The sequence below is a fragment of the Natator depressus genome, chromosome 19 (assembly GCF_965152275.1).
Source record: "Natator depressus isolate rNatDep1 chromosome 19, rNatDep2.hap1, whole genome shotgun sequence".
NCBI classification, from domain to species: Eukaryota; Metazoa; Chordata; order Testudines; family Cheloniidae; genus Natator; species Natator depressus.
This window is the reverse complement of record NC_134252.1, coordinates 5,967,928-5,990,572: the sequence shown is the minus strand read 5'-3', so window position 1 is coordinate 5,990,572 and position 22,645 is coordinate 5,967,928. Positions and strand designations below refer to the sequence as shown.

At 60.3% G+C, this 22,645-nt stretch overlaps 1 protein-coding gene across 9 annotated transcripts in view; it reads left to right on the top strand.

Annotated features, from left to right (window-relative positions):
* The window catches only part of ADGRB2 (adhesion G protein-coupled receptor B2), a 112,314-nt gene that overhangs the window by 50,155 nt on the left and 39,514 nt on the right, over nt 1–22,645 (top strand). For 5 of the 9 annotated variants that reach the window (XM_074934510.1, XM_074934508.1, XM_074934509.1 and 2 more), the window contains 4 exons: nt 3,088–3,252; nt 8,326–8,490; nt 12,018–12,182; nt 22,287–22,451. In XM_074934510.1, the coding sequence (XP_074790611.1) occupies nt 3,088–3,252; nt 8,326–8,490; nt 12,018–12,182; nt 22,287–22,451 (660 nt within the window). The remainder of the gene's footprint in view (nt 1–3,087; nt 3,253–8,325; nt 8,491–12,017; nt 12,183–22,286; nt 22,452–22,645) is intronic. The other 4 variants (XM_074934513.1, XM_074934516.1, XM_074934512.1 and 1 more) reach the window with 3 other exon arrangements.

The following is a 22,645-nucleotide window of genomic DNA, read 5'->3' as shown; positions in this document are numbered from 1 at the left end:
GCACCCCTCTTCCTGGGATTCACTGAGACTCTCAGCCAGCCAGTAAAACAGAAGGTTTATTGGACAACAGGAACACAGTCCAAAACAGAGCTTGTGGGTACACCCAGGACCCCTCAGTGAAGTCCTTCTGGGGGAGCAGGGAGCTTAGACCCCAGCCCTGGGGTTCCCTGTGTTCCTCCACCCAGCCCCAAACTGAAACTAAACCCACCGAGCAGGTTCCCTGCTGCAGCCTCCGTCCACATTCCTGGGCAGAGGTGTTACCTCCCCCTCCCCCTCCTGGCTCAGGTGACAGGCTCTCAGGTCTCCCGTCCCCAGGGCACATTCCCAGGTCAACACTCCCCCCTCCCTGCTGCGTCACATCGTCACAGTTCTATCCCTTTCTCCCACCCTTTGGCTGTTTAAATTGTAAGCTCTTTCAGGCAGGGACTGTCTCGCTGTGCGTATGTACAGCGCCTAGCGCAATGAGTTTGGACAGTCCCAAGGCAGTACCATAATAAACACAATGAATAATAATATGTAGAGCACAATGGGGCCTTGTTGTTGATTGGGGCCCATTGGTGGTTCTAAAAAAGCAGGAGGCCCTGAGTTCTAATCCCAGTTCTGCCACTGACTTACTGTGCGGCCTTGTCACATCACTCTGGGAATTAGGCACCTCAGTACCTTTGAAGATCTGGGCCGCTGCCCCTCTGCCTCAGTTCCCCATGTGTAAAACCAAAAAAATACCCAGGGGCGATACTGTTTCCCTCCCTCCCAGGGCTGCAGTGAGGTATAATTAGCTCATGTCTGCACAGCTCATTGAACATTAATGCTGTGTTGTAAGGCAGCCACCTCTGGGGTGGAGCAGGGGCCAAACTGACCAGCCTCAGTGGCAGTCTGCAGCAGGCTGTGTGTGAGGGGAAGCCAGTTCTCCACCGGGCTGTCCCATAAATCAGCCCGGGGATGATGATAGTTCTGTGCGTTTTAATTAAGGAGAAAACCCTGACAGTTTAAAAACAACTGTCTGGCTTCCATTTACATGTGCCCTGCGCGGTCTCTGGAGATGGAGCGAGTTCCTTTGTTCCCAGCCCGTGCGCCCACTTAAATTGCTCCATGTCTATATTTTCTTTGCACCTTCCTTAGAGGAGTGAAAAAAAAATCTGTTAATTGTTTAGTTCAAAGGTATTTATTTAGCGAATTCAACGGGGTCATTTGAGTGCCTCTTGTTGCCCACTCCCTGATTTATGGGCTGTGGGCTGCTCCGTGCTTGGCTAGTTGGATGGAGCCTGAATCGGCAGGAGTGATCAGGGTGCAGTGAGTCTGGCTTGCGGATCTCAGATACTGCCATGCCCACGGCTTGGAGATCGCTCCCATGTAGGGGCCTGATCCTGTCCCTGTTGAAATCCAAGAGGGGGTTTGCAGCTGGCTTTGGTAGGGGCAGGATCAGCTTTCCCTCGCAGGACTTCCTCTGTCTTGGCTCCTGCTCGTCCTCCTTGTACTCAGGTTGGCATTAACGAGCCCCCCACCCTGCCAGTGAGATCAATGCCTGCCAACACGCTGGGCCCGCAGAAGAGCCCTGCTGTCCTATGGCAGACACCTCCCTGCCCCTTTCGATCCTGTCTCTGTGGAAGTCAGCAGCCAAACTCATTGACTTTCTCGGGAGCAGGATTGGGGCCTTATCCTACTGTCTGGGTGTCTCGCTGGCTGTGAGACCTGAACAGAACCTGGTGCTGCGCGAACACGCACTGAACTGTGGGTAACTTAAAGCTCCCGGTTTGGGCCGGGAACCTCTACAGTACTACAAGAGTGTGTGCGGCCCTGGCAACCCGACAATAACAAACCAGCGTCCAGCCCTGCAGTGGTGTGGCCGGCCCCAGCGCTCCTGCCTAGGAGCTTCATAACAACAAAGTGGTGCGTACGCGCAACCCTACAATAACAAACGACTGATAATCAAGCCGATGGGCACTGAGATACATGGATTAAAAATGCTGCCAAGGTGCCATGGATAGTTACAGTTGTAGTAAATTGAGGGCACAGCCCCACTGTTCACCAGCAACCCTACGATAATAAACCGTGCCAGATAATACACTGGCGTGCAAGTGCCATGGAACGAATCAGGTGGTGTGCCGGATACCCTGGATCTAGTGGGCCAGATCCCCAGTAAGTTGGCCTAGCTCCATTGAGGTCAGCGGGCCAGATCCTCACTTGGTGTAAATCAGCGCAGCTCCTTTGAGGTCAGTATTTATGCTGATTTTCACTAGCTGAGTCCACTGGCTTCGGTGACGTTACTTCTGATTTACACCGGCGGAGCTGAGAGCAGGACCCAGCCTGTAATGAGTAATAACAGCTCAAAATTCTATCCCACCCTTTAATTTCTGACTGAGTGTGTGAGCGGCTTGCTGGGAGCCCCGTTCCAGCTAATCTCCGCTCTCTCTGTCTCCAGCAAATAATAATCCCCTTCCCAGGCCTCCTGCGTATGTTCCCTCTTAATTTGAACTGATATCCCTACCGCTGGCCTGTCCAATAATTTCAAACGGATCATCAAACTTAATAAGAGTCGGATTGTTGTAAATGTCAATATCACACCTGCTCACGGGAGAAAGAGAGATGGAGCCCTGGGCCCATGCAGCCAAACAGCTGCTGGGCCTGCCAGCCCAACCACCACTGGCCATGGAGCTTTCCTAGAAACAGAGCCAGACTGGATCCGATCAGGGCCCAGTGTCCTGCTTCCAACTGGCCCGCAGCAGCTGCTTCAGAGGAAAGTGCAATAAACCCTGCAGCTCCGGGATAACCTGCCCCCCTGGGAAATTCCCTCCTGACCCCTATTAGTTAGAACCATTAGAGGTTAGCCCTGGGGCAGGAGGGCTTTGATTCCTTCCCAAAGCTCCTGTGTTTTATTAAGCCTCCCCAGTGTAAACCTGGCTCCTCTCGCTCTCCAGATAAATGTCCAGTCCCTTTATTTTTAACCCTGCTAAGCTCAATGACATCATGTCGCAGTGAGTTCCGCAGGCCAATTGGGCTTTGTGTGCGTGTCTGTGTCTGGCTGGGGGGCACACTGCGTTTTGAAAGAGGCCGGTTGGCCAACGCGTGTCTCTCCCTCTGTCCCCACAGGAGACCCCGCCGCGGAGGAGTGGTCCCAGTGGAGCGTCTGCTCCCTGACGTGTGGGCAGGGCTCTCAGGTGCGCACACGCTCCTGCGTCTCGTCTCCCTACGGGACGCTGTGCAGCGGGCTGCTGCGGGAGACGCGGATATGCAATAACACGGCCACCTGCCCAGGTACAGGGGGGCTGGCAGTGTGGAGGGGGGAGTTGTGGCACTTCGTTCCATTTCATAACTAGGGTCCCCTGCCCCCACCTCTCACCCACTGGCTGTGCCACGGGCACAAACTGGCCCCATGGTGGTGTAGAGATGCTGTATCGCTAGGATGTGCAAAGCCACCCGTCCCAGGCTGCAGTGAGCGTCAGCTTGCCAGGTAGGTGAGCTGTGGGGATCAGGATGGCAGGGACGGGGTGACCCTAGGCTTCTCTTTCCCCCTTCCTGAGCTGGAGTGATGGTCTCTCTCCCAGCCCCCACACCACCCTCCCGTGGGGGACCCAGCCTCCCCGTGAGCCATTCCCATCCTGCCTGGGGGAGCAGCGGTAGGACGTCCTAAGGGCCAACTGAGAAACTCCTGTCCTTTCTACGCCTGGTTTCCTGCTCAGGAATCCGCCCACTGGATCCTGGTCTCAGCTGTGTCGGGGAGGGGGTGAAACGCCACTGGCTCCAGGACAGCCACTTGACCTGGGGCGTGTGAGACCAGACCCCGGCCCGCCCCGCACAAGGTGCTGGCACGGGGCGGGGATTCTGTCCTGGGGCAGTGCAGCGTGGGCGGGGTTAGATCCCGATCCAGCTCTCCAAGGGGATGCGGAACCGGGCTTTGAGCTGGCTCATGCTGCTGTGAATCCCGAGTGACTCTGTCGTGGTCAGGAGAAGTGATTTCTCATTTACACCAGTGTAGTTAATCCATTGGCCTGAGCGAGGGACGTGCAGGACGCAAGGTGTAGCCCATATCCTGTCCCCCAGGGGACACCTCTGTAGGACTGAACCTTGGCTTCACGCACGAGGCGCTGACATGTGTGAGCGTGGTGTATCTATCTCTAACGTTACGCTGACCAGCCGGGATCTTGATATTCTAAGCAGATAATCCTCATGATGACATTGGTGCGGTGAGTTAGGTGGGTTCTCAGCCCAGCTCCAAGTGGAGACAGGCACCCACAAAAACCATCGCGACACTTGCTTGCAGGCTCAAGCAGTGCCATGGGGCCGAGCTCCCTTCACGCACAGGACCGAACCAAAGCCCCCGAGTGGGGAGTGAGGCAGGGGCCAGGCGTGCCCTGATTCTCCCCTGCTGAACCTGGGCACGAACTGAAACTCCCAGGGCTGGCGACCCGGCCAAAGCGCTCAGCAATCCCCCGCCAGGTGGTGTCTCTCTGCTGTGGGAAATGCCCCACACAGGCCCCCAGCAGGGAGGAAGATATTTTAGGGTAGGGAACGAGTCTTTGCCTGGGTAGGAGGAGGGATTCAATCGGGGGAGGACGGCGCCTGCCTGGATCCCATAGAGATGGTGCATGCGGTGGCATAGAAGGACGGTGCCTGCAGCTCCCGTATCCCCGGCACCGGCTTGCAGGGTTAGAGCGCAGGTAGCCGGCACGTGAAGCTTGGAGTGCGGGCTGTGCGTGGCCAGCCCGTTGGGAGCAGGTTCCCTGGCTGCCGGGGACATCTTGGTCCTGTGCCTTGTGCTGTTACACTCAGGGCATGTCTACACAGCAGCCAGGAGGGTGACTCCCTGCTCGGGTAGATGTACCCAGGCATGCTCTGCTCGAGCGAAGGTGCCAAAAACAGCCCTGTGTCCGTGGCGGCTCGGGCTGGCTGTCCGACTACAGACCCACCTGACCCCCTGGCTCCGTACTGGGCTAGCCTAGCCGCCCCCCGGGGTGTCGTTGTCTTTGGGAGCTCAGAGAGAGGTGGGCAACTTCTCCCGAGTGGGGTCAAGTCTCCCTACCTGACACGCACCCAGCCAGCTCAGTGATCCATCTCGGCTCAGGCTCAGATAGCAAGTGTAAAAAATCGGGACGGGGGTGGGGGGGGTAATAGGTGCCTATATAAGAAAAAGCCCCCAAAATCGGGACTGTCCCTGTAAAATCGGGACATCTGGTCACCCTAGGCTCAGCGGCCAGCAGCGCGGGCAGCCCCTTGAACTGCCAGACCAGGCCCTGAGCATCTTCCGCTCCCACGGACGTCAGCTGAGAGGACTGGGCCCAGCTGCAACATTGGTTCCGCTGCAGACCTGTGACTGGTATCGGTGCTTTCCCTCGTTCAGCCACCTGCCCAGGGGCCTTGCCCAGGCCAGGGGCTGAGGTGTGACCTTACAGGCGAGGGCCTTTCACACGTGCTAAACTGGCTGACTTACAGCCTGGGGACTGGGGAGCCTGGCCTTTAATTCAGTCGGCCTGGCATGTGTGGCCTAGTGGGTAGAACCCTGGGCTGAGATGTAGGAGACCTTCATTTTATTCCCAGCTCCGCTGCTGGGTGACCTGGGCAAGTCACTTCCCAGCTCTCTGCCTCAATTTCCCCCTCGACACAGTGGGGATAATGATGGGAGCTAGGGCCGAAAAGGGCTCGGTGTTATTTTTATTGTCCGCCCTAGATTGCCATATGTGTTAGCAGGTGTGTGCTAAGACCACGCCTTGAATCCTAGTCCAGACAGGGCCTCCCCATCTTCTACCCTTCTGGCCCTTCCTGATCTTCCCAGTCTGATTGCCAAGCCTGGCTTCATTTCATTGCAAGGTTTTCTGTGCTAGTGGAATAAAAAACCCAACAGACTTGTTATGGGCTCAATCCCCACAAGCAAGAGGGGGGCTGTGTGGGGGCGGGGGTAGGAGCTGCTCTGAGAGTTGACCTCTTCCTATTGCCATGGCCTCAGATGAGCTGCGGGTGGGCTCAAGGAGCCAGGGTCATTACAGGATCAAGGCCTTTGCTTCCCTGCAGCTGGATTCTCTCTCTCAGTCTAATCTGATGGTCCTGTCTGGCCCCCTTTGGGGGCTTACTGGCTGTCGCAAAATGACAGCGTGGGCAGAAAGAGTCTGCTTGTCATGTCATAGCTCCCCTCTGCGTTCCCCAGCCACGGGCTGACGCGGGCTGTGTCTCCTCCTCCAGTCCAGGAGGAGATTTTTCTCCAGGCTGAAGGCTTTTAGCTCAGTGATGGCTCGGTCTTTTCCTCCTCTTCCCGGAGCTTTCAGGTTATCCCTCCCAACTGCTGTTTGATTCTCAGAAAGCTCAGGGCTTCCCTGAGGACTAAAGATGCTATGCAAAGGCTTTGAAGATGGGCGAGGTGTTGAAACTGCCGGCAGAGCCATGGAAATGTAAAGCACGAGGGCTCTGACTGCCGGTGCTGAGCTAGTGGAAACTTGGCCCTTTGCATCTAGTCGGTTTCACTGCTTTCCCCTCCTTGGTTCATCGGTTTCACTGTGGTTGGCAAGACCCCTATAAACATCAGCGGAGGAGCAGGAGCATCCCCTGCCCCCCCTCGCCCCCCGTGCAATAGTTCCTTTATTTCAGAGTAGCAGCTGTGTTAGTCTGTATTCGCAAAAAGAAAAGGAGGACTTGTGGCACCTTAGAGACGAACCAATTTATTTGAGCATCAGCTTTCGTGAGCTACAGCTCACTTCATCGGATGCTGATTTTCCACTGAATGCATCCGGTGAAGTGAGCTGTAGCTCACGAAAGCTGATGCTCAAATAAATTGGTTCGTCTCTAAGGTGCCACAAGTCCTTCAGTTCCTTTATTGACTCTTTTATTTTTAACAAACCTGAATTATTTTTAAAAATCAGAAACTGGAATTTTGAAAAATAACCATTTTTTTTTATAAGTCCCAAGCGGGCCATGACCCTGTGACCCGATTAGAGTGTGGTCCTGCCATCGGAGTCCGTGACCGGATTCTCACAGCTAGGCAGGGTCCTGGGGTCGCCAGTGGGGTCCCACGTGGATCCATCCACACGCATCAGATTGCAGCCGGACATTCAGGTTTTCAAGGCCTTGTCTGCAGGGGAAGGTGCCACTAGCTCAACTTATTTCAGGGACCTTCTCTGGCTGGTGCTACACAGGAGGGCCGACCAGAGGATCACAGAGGTCCCCTGTAGCCTTAGGCTTTATTAATCTAAATAGGCTTTGAAACCACTTTAGTTAAACTGGAGCAAAGCCACATGTGGCTGGTCTGGTTTCGGGTTATTTTGGCGTAAATAAACCTGTTCCTAATCGACTTAAGCGAAACTGGACTAAGGGTGTCTGCACAGGAGCTTGCACTAAATCGGTTTCAGTTCACACCTGAGGTTAGATAAGTGCTCTTTCTTGTGTAGACAGGCCCGAAGGGCGTTAGGTGCCCGCTGTAACCCAGTGGGGGGCGTTTTACAGCTCCACCCCTGTGCAATGTCCACAGAGAATGTGGGTCTGTTATCGGCTCAGCGAGAGAAACAGGCTCGGAGAGGTGAAGTGACTCCTCCCAGGACGTATGGCGAGTCAGTGGCAGCACTGGGAATAGAACCCAGGAGTCCTGACTTCTGCTGTGGCAGCTCATGCGGTTAGCTCAGGAGGTCCCCGGTTCAAGCCCTGGTGTGGTGGCCATCACCCAAAGATCCCCTGGGCTTGGGGTCTGCTGATCTCCCACCATGTCGAGTGTTTGTTGGGATCTTTTAATCACTCTTGGCCCCACCTCACTGCCACCGCAGACAAAACATCCTTTGGAATCAGCCCGAAGGAAAAGGCTGCCTCGGGTTAACGTGCTCTAGCTAGGAGGTTATACTAGGGGGTGCGGCTGAGACTAGGGACTGGAGGAGAGTCTGACCTGGCTGTGTGGGAGACAGACCCTCGCTCCTCCGCTATCTCTGTGGCCCCCTTGCCAGCTGAACATTTCTTGTGATCGTTGAGTCCCGGGGAGGGAGGAGAGCTCCAGTGGTCAGAGCAGGGGAGTGGGAGTCAGGACTCCTGGGTTCTGTTCCCAGCGCTGCCGCTGACTCACTGTGTAGCCTTGGAGGAGTCACATCGCTGCTCCGTGCCTCAGTTTCCCCCCCCCACCCCCCCCCGTAGAATGAGGGTTGTGATGCCTCCCTGGCCACGGTGGGATTTGAGCCCCGTTTCACAAGTGCTTCCAGGTCTTCAGTGCAGCAGCTCAGGCCTTCCCTCTGCCGTGGGGGCGCCGCTTTGGGTGCGGGCCTGCACTCCTGGGACGGAGCGTCCCCAATCCCCGCCCCCCGCCATGCCGTCTGCCGCGCGCGGGCTGGGCCGGAGGCGTGATTGCTGTGTGCTGTATTGCAGTGCACGGCCTGTGGGAGGAGTGGTCCCCGTGGAGTCTGTGCTCCGTGACCTGCGGGCGAGGGGCCAGGACGAGAACCCGGCAGTGCGTAGCTCCGCAGCACGGCGGGAAGGCCTGCGAGGGCCCCGAGGTGCAGACTAAGCCCTGCAATATCGCAATCTGCCCTGGTTAGTAACTCGCTCCTTGGCTCTTCTCCTCCGCGCTTTCCCGCTCGGCTTTCCCGCTCGCCTGCCTTCCCTGGCCATCCCTCGAAGCCCTCAGGTGGTCTTGCCCCCGGAGACAGCCCCACGCCACGCTCAGAAAAGGCAGCTCCCGTCCCTGGGCGGTCTCAGGGCGCTTAGGCTCTGATCCTCAAAGGTATTTAGGCTCCCAACTTGGACTGAAATCAAAGGCAAAGACCTTCTGAGGTCCTGTGCGTTAGGGTCCCCCCGGGGCTGGGAGCCCTGGGAACAGCCTAGAGAGACCGGTACCGAGGTCATCTTCCGTCCCCCGGCTGCCCCTCGGCTATCCGCCAGCCGGCACGCAGGCTCGGAGCGCAGGGAGCAACGTGTGTGTGTGGGGGGGGGGGGACTGATAGGGCTGTGGCACGGGATGCAGATGTCGTGCTGGAGAGGGATGATTTGGGGAGCAGACGAGGCATGCCCGTTTGTTCCTTTCCCTCAGCTAGGACAGCGGGTTGGAAGGGGACTCGGACGGGAGTTTGGTCGGAATGAGGCCGGCGGGGGGTGACCCAGGGGAGCGAGGTGTGAGTGCGAGCGAAGGGGGCGGCTGGGGTGACTGACAGCTTAGACAGACACCCCCCCACATTAAAGCCCAGGTTCCCCAGCCCTGGGGCTGAATGGCCTGCGTCCAGCTCCCGATGGGGCCAGTGCCTGTGATCCGGGGGCTAGCCGCAAACGCTGCCATCTCACTACATGTGGCAGCTCGGCCGAGGCCCCGGCGGGCTCAGCAAGTGACATTTCTGTGGGCGTGCGGGATGCACGTGAAATACACTGAGCGTCCCCAGAGGGTAGCCTTGATTCCAGCCCCTTGTGGGGAGGGGGAGAGCCCTGGGAGCTGGGGAGGAGGAACGGGAGCAGAGTCTTCCTGAGACAGGACTGTGAGACGTCTGGGTGGCATATCGTGCTGTGCCCCAGCCTGGCTTGTTAACTCACAGGGCCCTGTGCACGCCGGGAGGCCACAGCTGTTCCCTGGGGCGCTGGAGGAGGGACGTGCGGGGGCAAAGGAGGGTGATGTGATGGGGCTGTAGCGAGGCATGAGATGTGGGTACGCAGAGCTCTATGGGCAAGAATGAAGTTGTGGGATGGGGTGAGGGGGCATATAGGGCAGAGTAAGGGGGAGGAGCTGTGGGGTATTGGAGAAGGGGCCCTATAGGGGCAGGAGCATACAATGGGCCAGCTGAGATTGTAAGTAGACCCCCTCTGGGAGCGGTGCCAGGCATGGGGGGGCTCTGGGCCTGTCCCGTCAGGGAGCTTTGCTGCCAGTTCCCTTTCGGCAGCCAGAGCTCCCCAGCGGGCGGGGGCTGCCGGCGGACGTAGCCGAGGTGTGAAATCGCCAGCGAGGCTGCGGGCGGCCGCCCCATCTGTGCCTGCCGCTTTAAAGCGGGGCAGCGTGTAGCTCCGTCCGCGGCGACTTCTGCCCGCCCCGTCACTGGCTGGGGGAGAGCAGAGGACGAGGGGCTCCCCCTTTCTGTGGAACCCCCGCCTCCGTGCTGAGTCCTGACACGGCCCCTTGGGATACTCCCCGAGAGATCGGGGACATGGGGGCTCTTCCCCTGCACGCTGTTCATGTCTCCAGGGTATCTCCCTAGCTCAGAGGCCCAGGGGTGGAGGGTTGCTGCCCCACCGTACCTGGGCTGCAGTGGGTCACTCCGGGCTCTGCCTTTGACCCAGCCTGGTGGGCGGGTGTTGCTCATCTCTGTCGGGGGGAAGCTGACGAGTAGCACCCAGCAGGCTGCAGGCGGGTCGTTTGTAAGTAGCTTTGTGTCCAGGGCTAACGAGCAAAATTCCCTCCAGGGCAGAGCTGGGCAGTGGCCCAGGGTGGGGGATGGCATGGCATGCCGGGGTGGGAACCCTCCCAGAGCCCCACGGTGCCCACCAGGAGCCAGCAGGAGGAAACGGGAATGAGGGGAGGCAAAGAACAACTGCCCCAGCTGGGGTCGATGGGCCCTGCTCCACTGGAGCGAGTGGGCCGGGTCCCCTTGCCGTCGAGCGGTGGTGGCCACACCAGCTGCGGATCTGGCCCGAAGCCCTTTCTCTCCCTCTCTCTCTCTTTTCCAGTGATTGATTTTGTGGCAACAGATTGCCAGCTGACTCTTTGCTGCCCTGTTGGGCAGCTGACGGGCCAGACAGGCTGGTACCAGCCTGTGGGGAGGGCGAATAGCTGTGTGATCCCAACAGGGGCCTGGGGCCAGGAGTGCATCGAGAGCGATGGGGAGGAAACGTATTCGCTTGTTTCTGAGCCTCCACGCTGCCCCGCCTGGGCCTGTCTCCCAGATCCATCCCCTGGCGCGCGGGGCCATCCCCGAGCCCCGCGTCGGTTAGTTTCTCTCTGCTTTCTGGTTTCAGTGAGTGGATCCGCTGCATTTCCATGGCGGTGGTTTTAGGACACGGGTCAGGCCAGGGGTGGGAGTTGGGTGCTCAGGAGGCGGACGGGGGCCTAGATGACCTGCGGGTGCTCCTGCAGAGCCAGCCTGCTGCTCTGGGCTGCCAGGGCTCGGAGCTCTCCTGGGTGCTGCCTGGCGGCTCGTTAACGCTCCCTCCCACCTGGGCCTGGCAGGAAACCCCTTCCCCCCCTCCCGCCCCCGGAAAGATCCATGCCGGGTCGGAGCGCCGCTGGGAGCTGCAGAGGGGAGGAGTCGCGTCTGCTCTGCACCCCAGTAAGGGCCCTGCTAAGGGCTAGCGGGAGGATTCATGGCTCATCCTGCTCTGCTGGTGTGGGGGAAGGGGGGGGCATAGTCAGGGCAGGATCCTTCCGCTCTCCGGATGCATCTCAGCTCTGCCATGCAGCGGAGATGCTGCTCACACGTCTCAGCCCGGGGTCCCCAGGCACAGCTGGGCTGATGCCCACAGACCCTCCACCCCCAATGTTTCCTGTAAAGAAGCTGGTGGGAGCAGGCCGAACTGTGTCTTGGCCTGCTGTCCGCTGAGCCGCTGCAGCGGGGCACTCCTGGGGCTAAGGCAGAGAGTCCCCCTGCAACGCGCCCCCCACCCTCCGTGGCTGGAGCCTGGGGCTCTCTCGCCTGAAGCACCGGCACCCCACGGCGGGAGCAGCAGACTGTTACCCGGCAGCGCTCTGCAGAACTGTAACACCATTGGCGTGCAGGGGAACAGGAGCCACCGGAGTGGGCCAAGTCCTGGTGACCCCTGCCTGGGTGGCAGTGCCGTAACCACCGCGGGGAGGCAGGAGGTGAACCCAGAACCTCGAACACCACAACACAAGCAGCTAGAGTTTCAGCTCTAGGAGCAGCTGTTAGCTGGCAGCAGTAGTAGGCCATTACCCTCTAACCGGCCAGCCACTGGGGGGGATGTGATGCACACTTTGCCAATGTGTGGCCGAAGCTCATAACCGGATAGGGGAGGACGAGGTTCGTGCCTGGATCTGGACACCGGGGCCAAGAGGAATTGCCCCTGCTTCCCGTCCCCCCAGCTCCTGTTTGCACTAACCACCTTCTCTCCTGTGCTTTCCCCGGCAGTGGAAGGTCAGTGGCTGGAGTGGGGCTCGTGGAGCCGGTGCTCGGTGTCGTGTTCCAATGGGACCCAGCAGCGCACGCGCAAATGCAGCGTCTCGGGCCACGGCTGGGCGGAGTGCAAAGGAGCCCACGCCGACGCCAGGGAGTGCACCAGCCCCAACTGCCCAAGTAAGGCTCACGCTCGCTCCTTACGCTGTGTGGGGGCAGGGGGCTTGGGCGGAGCAGGGCGCGGCGTGGCTGGGACAGGCCACGGGGAGGGCGTCAGAGCTCGGAGAGGCTGGGGACACCGTGCTGGGCGTTGCTTTGATGCAGACTAGTCCACATGTGGTAGGTGCTGGCATGTTGGGGCCCAACCCCTGCACAGGGACTCTGGGGGGAGAGTAGGAGCACCTCTGGGCAGGTAAATGCCCCCTTTCAGTAACTGGGTGTGAGCAGCAGGGCTGTGTCAGGGGGGCCGCCTGCATTGCCCTGGGTGTGAGTGGTGGTGCTGTGTCGGGGGATCCCGTGCATCCTGGTGGGTGTGAGTGTCAGTGCCCTGTCGGGGGAGGGTTCCCGTGCATCGTGGGGTGCGTGAGTGGCAGTGACACATTGGGGGTGGGGTCCCTGTGTGTCACTATGGGTGTGAGTGGCGGTGCCGTGTTGGGGGGTCCCCCGGTGTCACTGTGAGTGTGAGCAGCGGTGCCATGCTGGGGTGGGGAGATCTCCATGTGTCCCTGTGAGTGTGAACAGCGGTGCCGCGTCAGGAGATCCCCATGCATTGCGGTGAGTGTGAGCGGCGTTGCTGGGGTGGGGGTATCCCTGTGTGTCGCTGTGGGTGTGAGCGGGGGTGCCATGCCAGGGTGCAGGGATCCCCAGGCGTCGCTGTGGGTGTGAGCGGTGGTGCCATTGTCACGGAGTGTGGGGGAGTCCAGGCCCTGCACCCCTCTTCCTGGGATTCACTGAGACTCTCAGCCAGCCAGTAAAACCGAAGGTTTATTGGACAACAGGAACACAGTCCAAAACAGAGCTTGTGGGTACACCCAGGACCCCTCAGTGAAGTCCTTCTGGGGGAGCAGGGAGCTTAGACCCCAGCCCTGGGGTTCCCTGTGTTCCTCCACCCAGCCCCAAACTGAAACTAAACCCACCGAGCAGGTTCCCTGCTGCAGCCTCCATCCACATTCCTGGGCAGAGGTGTTACCTCCCCCTCCCCCTCCTGGCTCAGGTGACAGGCTCTCAGGTCTCCCGTCCCCAGGGCACATTCCCAGGTCAACACTCCCCCCTCCCTGCTGCGTCACATCGTCACATCTCTCCCCCCTTCGAGACTGAACTGAGCGGGGTCACTGTGACCAGTGACCTGGGGAAGTTCGGGGCCCCCTCTCCGGGACAGCGCATCCGCTATCAGGTTGGCACTTCCCTTCACGTGGACCACGTCCATGTCGTAATCCTGCAGGAGCAGGCTCCACCTCAGGAGCTTGGCGTTGGCTCCTTTCATCTGGTGCAGCCAGGTCAGGGGAGAGTGGTCGGTGTAGACGGTGAAGTGTCGCCCGAAGAGATAGGGCTCTAGTTTCTTGAGGGCCCACACCATGGCCAGGCACTCCTTCTCGATGGCCGCGTAGTGTTGCTCCCGGGGTAGCAACTTCTTGCTCAGGTACACGATGGGGTGTCTCTCCCCCTTTTCATCCTCCTGCATTAGCACCGCCCCCAGTCCCGTGTCGGAGGCGTCGGTGAACACCACAAAGGGCTTGTCAAAGTCTGGGTTTGCTAGAACTGGGCCACTGACCAGAGCCTCCTTCAGCGCCCGGAAAGCCTCCTGGCACTGCTCGGTCCAGACCACCTTGTCTGGCTTCCCCTTCTTGCATAGCTCAGTGATGGGGGTGGCTATGGCGCTAAAGTGGGGCACAAATCTTCGGTAGTATCCTGCCATCCCAATAAAGGCTTGGACCTGCTTTTTGGTGTGGGGAGCGGGCCAGTCTCTGATCACCTCCACCTTGGCCGGTTCCGGCTTTAGGCGGCCGCTCCCCACCCGATGGCCCAGGTAAGATACTTCAGCCATCCCCACCTTGCACTTCTCCGCTTTGACAGTCAGCCCAGCCCCCTGGAGTCGGTCCAGCACTTGTCTAACCTGGGACACGTGGTCCTCCCAGGTCTGGCTAAAGACACAGATGTCGTCAATATACGCCACGGCAAAACTCTCCATCCCCCTCAGGAGCTGGTCCACCAGGCGCTGGAAGGTGGCCGGCGCTCCCTTGAGGCCGAAAGGCAGGGTCAGAAACTCATAGAGCCCCAGAGGGGTGATAAAGGCCGATTTCAGCCGGGCATCTGCATCCAGCGGCACTTGCCAGTAGCCCTTTGTAAGGTCCATGGTGGTAAGGTACCGAGCTCCTCCCAGCTTGTCTAGGAGCTCGTCCGGCCTGGGCATGGGGTAGGCATCCGATACAGTGATGGCATTGAGCTTCCGATAGTCCACACAGAACCGGACTGACCCATCCTTTTTGGGGACCAGCACCACCGGCGAGGCCCAAGGGCTGGCCGATGGCTGGATCACCCCCAAAGCCAGCATGTCCCGGACCTCTCTTTCCAGGTCCTGAGCAGTTTTCCCTGTGACTCGGAAGGGGGAGCATCTTATCGGCGGGTGCGACCCTGTCTGCACCCGGTGGACAGTCAGATTAGTGCGTCCAGGCTGGTTGGAAAACAGCTGTCGGTACGGATGCAGCACCCCCCTGACCTCAGCTTGCTGGGCAGGGGTGAGCTGATCCGAGAGGGGGATTGTTTCCAGGGGGGAACCAGCTCTGGTCCCAGGGAATAGATCTACTAAAGGGTCATCTCCCTGCTCCTCCCACTGACCACACACAGCTAACACCACATTCCCCCTGGCATAATATGGCTTCATCATATTCACATGGTACACCCGGCGGTGGTGGGCCCGGTTCGACAGCTCCACCACATAGTTTACCTCATTGAGCTGCTTGACGACCTTGAACGGGCCCTCCCAGGCGGCCTGTAGTTTGTTCTTTCTCACGGGGATGAGAACCATCACCTGATCCCCGGTGGCGTAGGCACGGGCCCGCGCCGTGCGGTCATACCAGACCTTCTGCTTCCTCTGGGCTCTGGCCAGATTCTCCCTGGCCAGGCCCATGAGTTCAGCCAGTCTCTCTCGGAAGGTCAGGACATACTCCACCACTGACTCTCCATCGGGAGTGGCCTTCCCCTCCCACTCGTCTCTCATCAGGTCCAGGGGGCCCCTCACCCTCCTTCCATATAACAGTTCGAAAGGCGAAAATCCGGTAGACTCCTGGGGCACCTCCCTGTACGCGAACAGCAGGTGAGGTAAGTACTTGTCCCAATCCTGCGGGTGCTGGTTCATAAAGGTTTTCAGCATCATCTTTAGCGTCCCGTTAAACCTCTCCACCAGCCCATTGGACTGGGGGTGATACGCTGAGGCCCAGTCATGCCGGACCCCACATTTCTCCCACAAGCACCGGAGCAGGGCCGACATGAAGTTGGAGCCTTGGTCTGTCAAGACTTCCCTGGGGAACCCCACTCGGCTGAAAATGGTCAGGAGCGCATCTGCCACGGTGTCTGCTTCAATGGAAGCTAAGGGCACTGCCTCGGGGTAGCGGGTGGCGAAATCTACCACCACCAGAATGTATTTCTTCCCCGACCGGGTCGTCTTGCTGAGAGGCCCCACGATGTCCATGGCCACCTTCTGGAAAGGCTCCTCTATGATGGGCAAAGGTCTCAACGCCGCTTTCCCCTTGTCCCGGGCCTTCCCCACCCTCTGACAGGGGTCACAGGATCGGCAATACTGCCGGACGGTGGTAAAGACCCCGGGCCAGTAAAAGTTCTGTAGCAACCTCTGCCGGGTGCGCCGGATTCCCTGGTGCCCTGCGAGGGGGATGTCATGGGCCAGGGACAGGAGCTTGCGGCGGTACTTCTGGGGGACCACCAGCTGCCTCCTGATCCCACAGGACTCCCCTTCCCCTGGGGGAGCCCATTCTCGGTACAGGAACCCCTTCTCCCACAGGAACCTCTCCTGGCAGCCTCTCCTCATGGTCCGTCCCTCACTGAGGTCGGCCAGGTCCCTGAGCTTCTGCAAGGAGGGATCTTTCCTCAACTCGGCCTGGAACTCAGCGGCTGGGGAAGGGATGGGGCCCGGTTCCCCCTCCGTGGCCAGGTCTGAGGCCGCAGCCTCTCTGAGCCGTGCCCCTCGGCGCTCCCTCCCCACCCGAGTAGGGTCTCGCGCCTCCAGTGTGGTACCCTCCCCAGGGTCAGGTCGCAGTGCCCCTCGCCGGCTCTGGCTACGGGTCACAACCAGGGCGGTCTGGGGGTCGCTTGGCCAGTCCTCTAGGTCTCCCCCCATCAAAACTTCAGTGGGCAAATGGTGGTGTACCCCCACATCCTTGGGGCCCTCCTTGGCCCCCCATTTCAGGTGTACCCTTGCCACGGGCACCTTAAATGGGGTCCCGCCCACCCCCGTCAGGGTCAGGTAGGTGTTGGGCACCACCCGATCTGGGGCCACCACCTCGGGCCGGGCCAGCGTCACCTCCGCGCCCGTATCCCAGTATCCATTGACCTTCCTCCCATCCACCTCCAGGGGAACAAGGCACTCTCTCCGGAGGGACAGCCCCGCACCCACCCTGTAAACCGAGCACCCTGAGTCCAGAGCCTCCAGCCCTCTGGCGGGGCTGGCTGGGGGTACTCTTCCCTCCTGAGCAGGTGGCAAACTGGTAGCCCCCCTTTCCTGGGTCGCCTGCCCCTCGTCCAGCTGAGTCCCTACCCAGTTAACCCTGGGTAGGTTGGGTCTGCTCAGTTTGTCCCTGAGCCCGGGGCACTGGGCCCGTACGTGGCCTCTCTGGCCACAGTGATAGCAGCTCAGGTCACGTTGGTCCCCTCGAACGGGTCGGAGGGGCCCGACACCAGGCGTTCCCCTTTGGAGGGGGTTCTCCCTATTTCCCCGCTGGGAGGCCCCATGGTGGCTCTCTCTCTGCATCGGGGGGGGCCTGTTCTTTTGGGACTCCTCCCGGCTACCCCCTGACCGACTGTTCACAAACTCGTCGGCCAGCTGCCCTGCATGCTGGGGGTTCGCGAGCTTTTTGTCCACCAGCCACAGCCTCAGGTCGGAAGGGCACTGTTCATACAGGTGCTCCAGTACAAACAGGTCAAGCAGGTCCTCTTTAGTTTGGGCCCCCGCTGTCCACTTGCGGGCATATCCCTGCATCCTGTTGACCAGTTGTAGGTAGGTGACCTCAGGCGTTTTACGCTGACTCCGGAACCTTCTCCGGTACATCTCGGGGGTCAGCCCAAACTCACGGAGCAGAGCCTGTTTGAACAGTTCATAGTCCCCTGCCTCTGCCCCTGTCATCCGGCTGTAGACCTCCACGGCTTTGGGGTCCAGTAAGGGGGTGAGGAACTGGAGCCTGTCTGCAGGGTCAACCCTGTGCAGCTCGCAGGCATTCTCAAAGGCCGTCAGGAAGCTATCTATGTCCTCCCCCTCCTTCCGCTGGGCCAGGAAGCACTTATCAAAGCTCCTTGCAGTCTTGGGTCCCCCCTTACTCACCGCAGCCGGGGCCCCACTGCTCCTCAGCCTGGCCAGCTCCAGTTCATGCTGTCTTTGTTTCTCCTTCTCCTGCTGCTCATGTTGACGTTCCCTCTCCTTCTCCTGACGCTCCCTCTCCTTCTCCTGACGTTCCCTCTCCTTCTCCTGACGCTCCCTCTCCTTCTCCTGACGCTCCCTCTCCTTCTCCTCCTGCTCATGTTGACGTTGTTTCTCCTTCTCCTCCTGCTCATGTTGACGTTGTTTCTCCTTCTCCTCCTGCTCATGTTGACGTTGTTTCTCCTCATGTTGACGTTGTTTTTCATGATCCTCCAGCTCCCTCATTTTCCTCTCCCTCTCCCATTCCAGCCGCATCCGCTCCAGGGATGGGGAGCTCCGCTGGGAGGATCCCCTGCTGGCTGCTGGGGTCAGGGGGCCCTCGGTATTCGCTGGGCTTCCCACAACCCCTCCCCCAGGCATAGGTAGGAAGGGTCTCGGGGTGTCCTGGGCAGCAGTCTGACCCCTCCCAGCCTGGTCAGGCCCCAGGGCCCACGCTGCGTCCGCCGGGCGGCTTCCCTCAGGGACAGGGATCGGGTCATCCAAGCGATCCCTCTCCTCCAGCTGGGCAATCAGCTGTTCCTTGGTGGACCTCCCGACGCGCAGCCCCCTCTGCCTGCACAGCTCCACCAGGTCGCTCTTAAGGCGTTTAGCGTACATCTCCCGGCTGGCCACTCGCAGGCCGGGCAGCTGTCCACGGTTTCCAGGAAAAGCCCCTAGTGTGCCAGTCCTTCTTGAGGTCACCACCTCTTTGCCAGGGTCGAGTTGCAGACTCCTCCGCCCCTGGGACCGCTCGCTGCAATCCCCCGGGGGACCCTGTTACTGCAAAAGTCCTTCTCTCTGGTCACACACTCCCAGGGGTTAACCGCCCCCTGAAACCGTCTCTCTCTCTGAATCTTCAGCACGCCTGGTCCCCGTCAATCCCCCTTCGTTTTACTGTTCCCCAGTCACTTACTGCAGGAAGCGCCGTTCACGGGGTGCAGTAGATCCCACCGCTGCCACCAGTTGTCACGGAGTGTGGGGGAGTCCAGGCCCTGCACCCCTCTTCCTGGGATTCACTGAGACTCTCAGCCAGCCAGTAAAACCGAAGGTTTATTGGACAACAGGAACACAGTCCAAAACAGAGCTTGTGGGTACACCCAGGACCCCTCAGTGAAGTCCTTCTGGGGGAGCAGGGAGCTTAGACCCCAGCCCTGGGGTTCCCTGTGTTCCTCCACCCAGCCCCAAACTGAAACTAAACCCACCGAGCAGGTTCCCTGCTGCAGCCTCCATCCACATTCCTGGGCAGAGGTGTTACCTCCCCCTCCCCCTCCTGGCTCAGGTGACAGGCTCTCAGGTCTCCCGTCCCCAGGGCACATTCCCAGGTCAACACTCCCCCCTCCCTGCTGCGTCACATCGTCACAGCCATGTTGGAGGATCCCCGGGCATCGCAATGTGTGTGAGCGGCGGTGCTATGCAGGGGTGGGGTGGTCCATGTGTCCTCACGCTTGGCATGGTTTGCCCAGTGAGTGGGGGTTTGTTCACAGCTGAGCCGCCCCACTGCTGATGTGCAGTGGGAGGAGCTGCCTGACCCTCTGTGCAGGGTGCCTTGTCTCCCAGATCCAGGTTTGTGCGGTGCTCGCTGTAGAGTGGGCTCTGTCCTGCTCCCCGAGCCCGTTGCTGTCCTGGATCTCTGATCCCGGTCTCAGCTGTTCTTTCGGGATCTCTGCATCCAGGAGCTCCGGCTGTCCCTCCGAGCCTGTGGCCACCGCAGCAGCTGGCATCTCTGCCCCATGGCAGGCCCTGGGCTGGGTCCCAGACTCGGCGGAAACACATTTAAACTGAGCCACAGACAGGGCCTGTGGACCCGTCTGCGGCGCCAGCTGCGCTCCATAGGAACGCTAATCCCCAAGTAGCGGGGATGGAGCTGCCCGTCAGCAAGCGACGGTGACAGATGGGCCCTGGCTGCCTCTCCCCGCCACAGAGCTAGTCTGTCAGCTTTTATGAGAGCTCAAGCAGAGGAGCTGGGGGACAGGGTACGTCCAGAGCCGGGGGGCACCGGCTCTGTCTCCTGGGGGCTCCTGCTCGCTTGGAGATAGTTGTGGCTCCCCACTGGGCTCGAGTGCTAGCCCCGTGGCCTGGCAGCATCGTGGGCCTGCCAGGGGTCCATGGCTCCCACGGGGGGGGGGGGGGACGACAAGCGTCTGTGCGAGCGCTCGCGATGGCACTAGGAGCCCACTGGCCCAGGTGCACAGACTCGGCACATCACTCTGGGAATGCGCCCATGCACGAGCACGCCCGGTAGCGTCGGGGAGCTGAGCATGCAGGTGTGAACCTTCACAACCGCCCAGAGCCACTCGTGCGCGCGTGCAGTGTCCCGGCGTCCCCGGGCGATGCTCTGGAACTGCTCCCCATGAATCCAGGCAGGATCTGGGGCAGTCGCCTTTCTGTGAGCAGCCTGTCTGCAGGACACACAGCTCACACAGCTTCCACCTTCCTGGGCCTGACCTCGGAGCACTCAGCATCCTCTGCCCCTCCGTGCGCTTCCCACATCGAGTCCGCCCAGGCGGGGTCCTGGGGAAGCCAGAGGGTCCTGCCCCCCAACTCCGCAGTCAGACGTGACTCTCAGCCAGCCAGTAAAACAGAAGATATATTAGACAACAGGAACATGGTCTAACACAGAGCTTGTAGGTGCAGAGAACCAGACCCCTCAGCTGGGTCCATTTTGGGGGGCGGTGAGCCAGACAACCACGTCTGCCCTTCACTCCATGTCTCCAGCCAGCCGCAAACTGAAACTCCCTCCAGCCCCTCCTCCTCTAAGCTTTGTTCCTTTCCTGGGCCAGGAGGTCACCTGATTCCTTTGTTCTCCAACCCTTTAGCTCTCACCTTGCAGGGGGGAAGGCCCAGGCCATCAGTTGCCAGGAAACAGGGTGTCGGCCATTCTCTGTGTCCAGACCCCTGCACACACCTGCCCTCTAGGGCTCTGCAATGATCATACACCCTTACCCCACCACCTAGATACTTAAGAACTGAATAGGGGAAACTGAGGCACCCCCACACTATTCAGAGGAAACATTAAGAACAATCCCACTTCGTCACACGCAGCAGCAGATGCCCTGACGAAGGGCCCCGTGGCTGGTCAGTTGCTGCCAGGACCAAGGACACATCCAAGGAGATGCTGGCCTGGCTCAGCGGGAGCCTCCAGGCTCCCACGCTGAGAGGTTTAACCCTTAGCCGTGCCGCTAGCCAGGGGAGGTTTGCTGTCAGTCCAGCAGGCGGCCCTAAAGACCCAGGGTTCTCTCCTGCTGCCACGCTCGCGGTCTGCCTGCGTGTGCTTCAGTGCAGTCGGTACGTGCAAATGCAGCCTGGGCAAGTGTGCACAAGCGGGCACTAGCGCAGGGTGGAGCTGTCTCATAGGCTCACGTGCACCCCGAGCGGAGCCAAGGACCTTTCCCGGACCTTGGTGGCCCTTCAGTGCGGAGGATGGTCCTTTCCTGCCGGCCTGCACCCGACAGCCAGCGCGGGGTGAGCCGGTCTGCGAGAGTCGGCCCCGGGACGGGGGCCGGCAGGTCTCCTGATGATGCTCTTGGCTTGGCCTTGATCCTTCCCCCTATTCCCAGTCAGTCCCGGCCCTTGGGTGGGTCCAGACAGGCCTTGTGCACCCAGCCCTGGAGGGAGGGCAGGTGTTCGGCCCAGTGCAAAGCAAGGGCAGCCGCTGTCACGTGCCTGCTGACCTTTAAATGTCACTTGGCTGCCGGGAGCTGCATGGAAAGGTCGGGGGCGCTGGCTCCTGGCAGGTCACGTGGCACATCCAGGCTGCTGTGCCACCTCCTCGGAGGGGGGAGAGAAAATCCGGGGAGGGAGACCAGAGCCAGGCTGCTGAGCCCCACAAGGCTCCGAGATCGGCGGGCGGCGCTGCAAACCTGCCGCTCTCTGGGCCGCTCGAAGGGCGCACGCTCCGCCCCCTGGATCTGGGTGCGAGTGGTGAGGCCGGGCGGCGTGACCCAAAGGCTGGGGCGCTGGGCTAGGAGGCAGGAAGCCTGGCTTCAAAACCCACCCCCCCTCGCTGAGAGTCCCAGGGTGCATTGCTTCCCTGCTCCGCGCCTTGGTTTCCCCATCTATGCAAGGTTGGCAGCGATACTGACCCACCATTGTGCAGTGCCAGGAGGCCGATGCCTCGAACCTCAGCGGTGTCTCCTTGGACTCTGCTGTGGCACCGGACCCTGACCCATTGGGGGTGGAGGTCCCCCCAGCCCTGCGGGGGAACAACCAATGGACTGAACAAGGGAGCATCAGGAGGGGAGGCAGGGGGAATGGGGAGCTGCATAGGTGGCTGGAGCCGGGCCCTCAGAGGGCAGAGGGGGTCCTGGGGAGAGCAGGCGGGCTCTGTCTGGGCTCCCCTGGATTGGCAGGCAGAGGGTGGGAGCGTGGGTCTTGGGGGGCGGGGGTGTTGGGACTGAAAGGACAGGAATGCCGGGGGTGGGGGTGGTGCTAATTAGCCGAGGACACCCTGGGACACGAGGGGACATTTGTCTCGTTTGGTTGAAATGAAGCTGAAACGATAGATTAATGGGTTTAATAATCTGTAGAATATTTGATTAAAGTCATTATGGGCTGGCGCGGCCGTGTCCCAGTCTCTGGCAGTCCCTCTCGCTTGTCTGTCTATCTGGTCCCTGCCCTGCCTGCATCAGGGCCCTAACATGCGTCTCTTGCTCCCCTCGCAGCCGACGGCAAGTGGGGCCCATGGAACCACTGGAGCTTGTGCTCCAAGACGTGCGACACGGGCTGGCAGAGACGTTTCCGGATGTGCCAGGGCACGGGCATGCAAGGTTACCCGTGCGAGGGCTCTGGAGAGGAGGTCAAGACGTGCAACGAGAAGAAGTGCCCAGGTACGTGGTGGAGAGTCTGCCGACCCCTGCTCAGCCTCCAGCCCAGCACGCGGGCTCCCCCTGCCTCGGGACCCAAGGACTCTGCCTCTCTCTGGCCAGCTGGTGTGATGCCTTCCGTCCAGCCAGCTCATCCTCCTCCTGTCCTGCCCTGACACCCAGCCAGCCCATCCGTCTGTCCTTCCACCTGCCTGCTC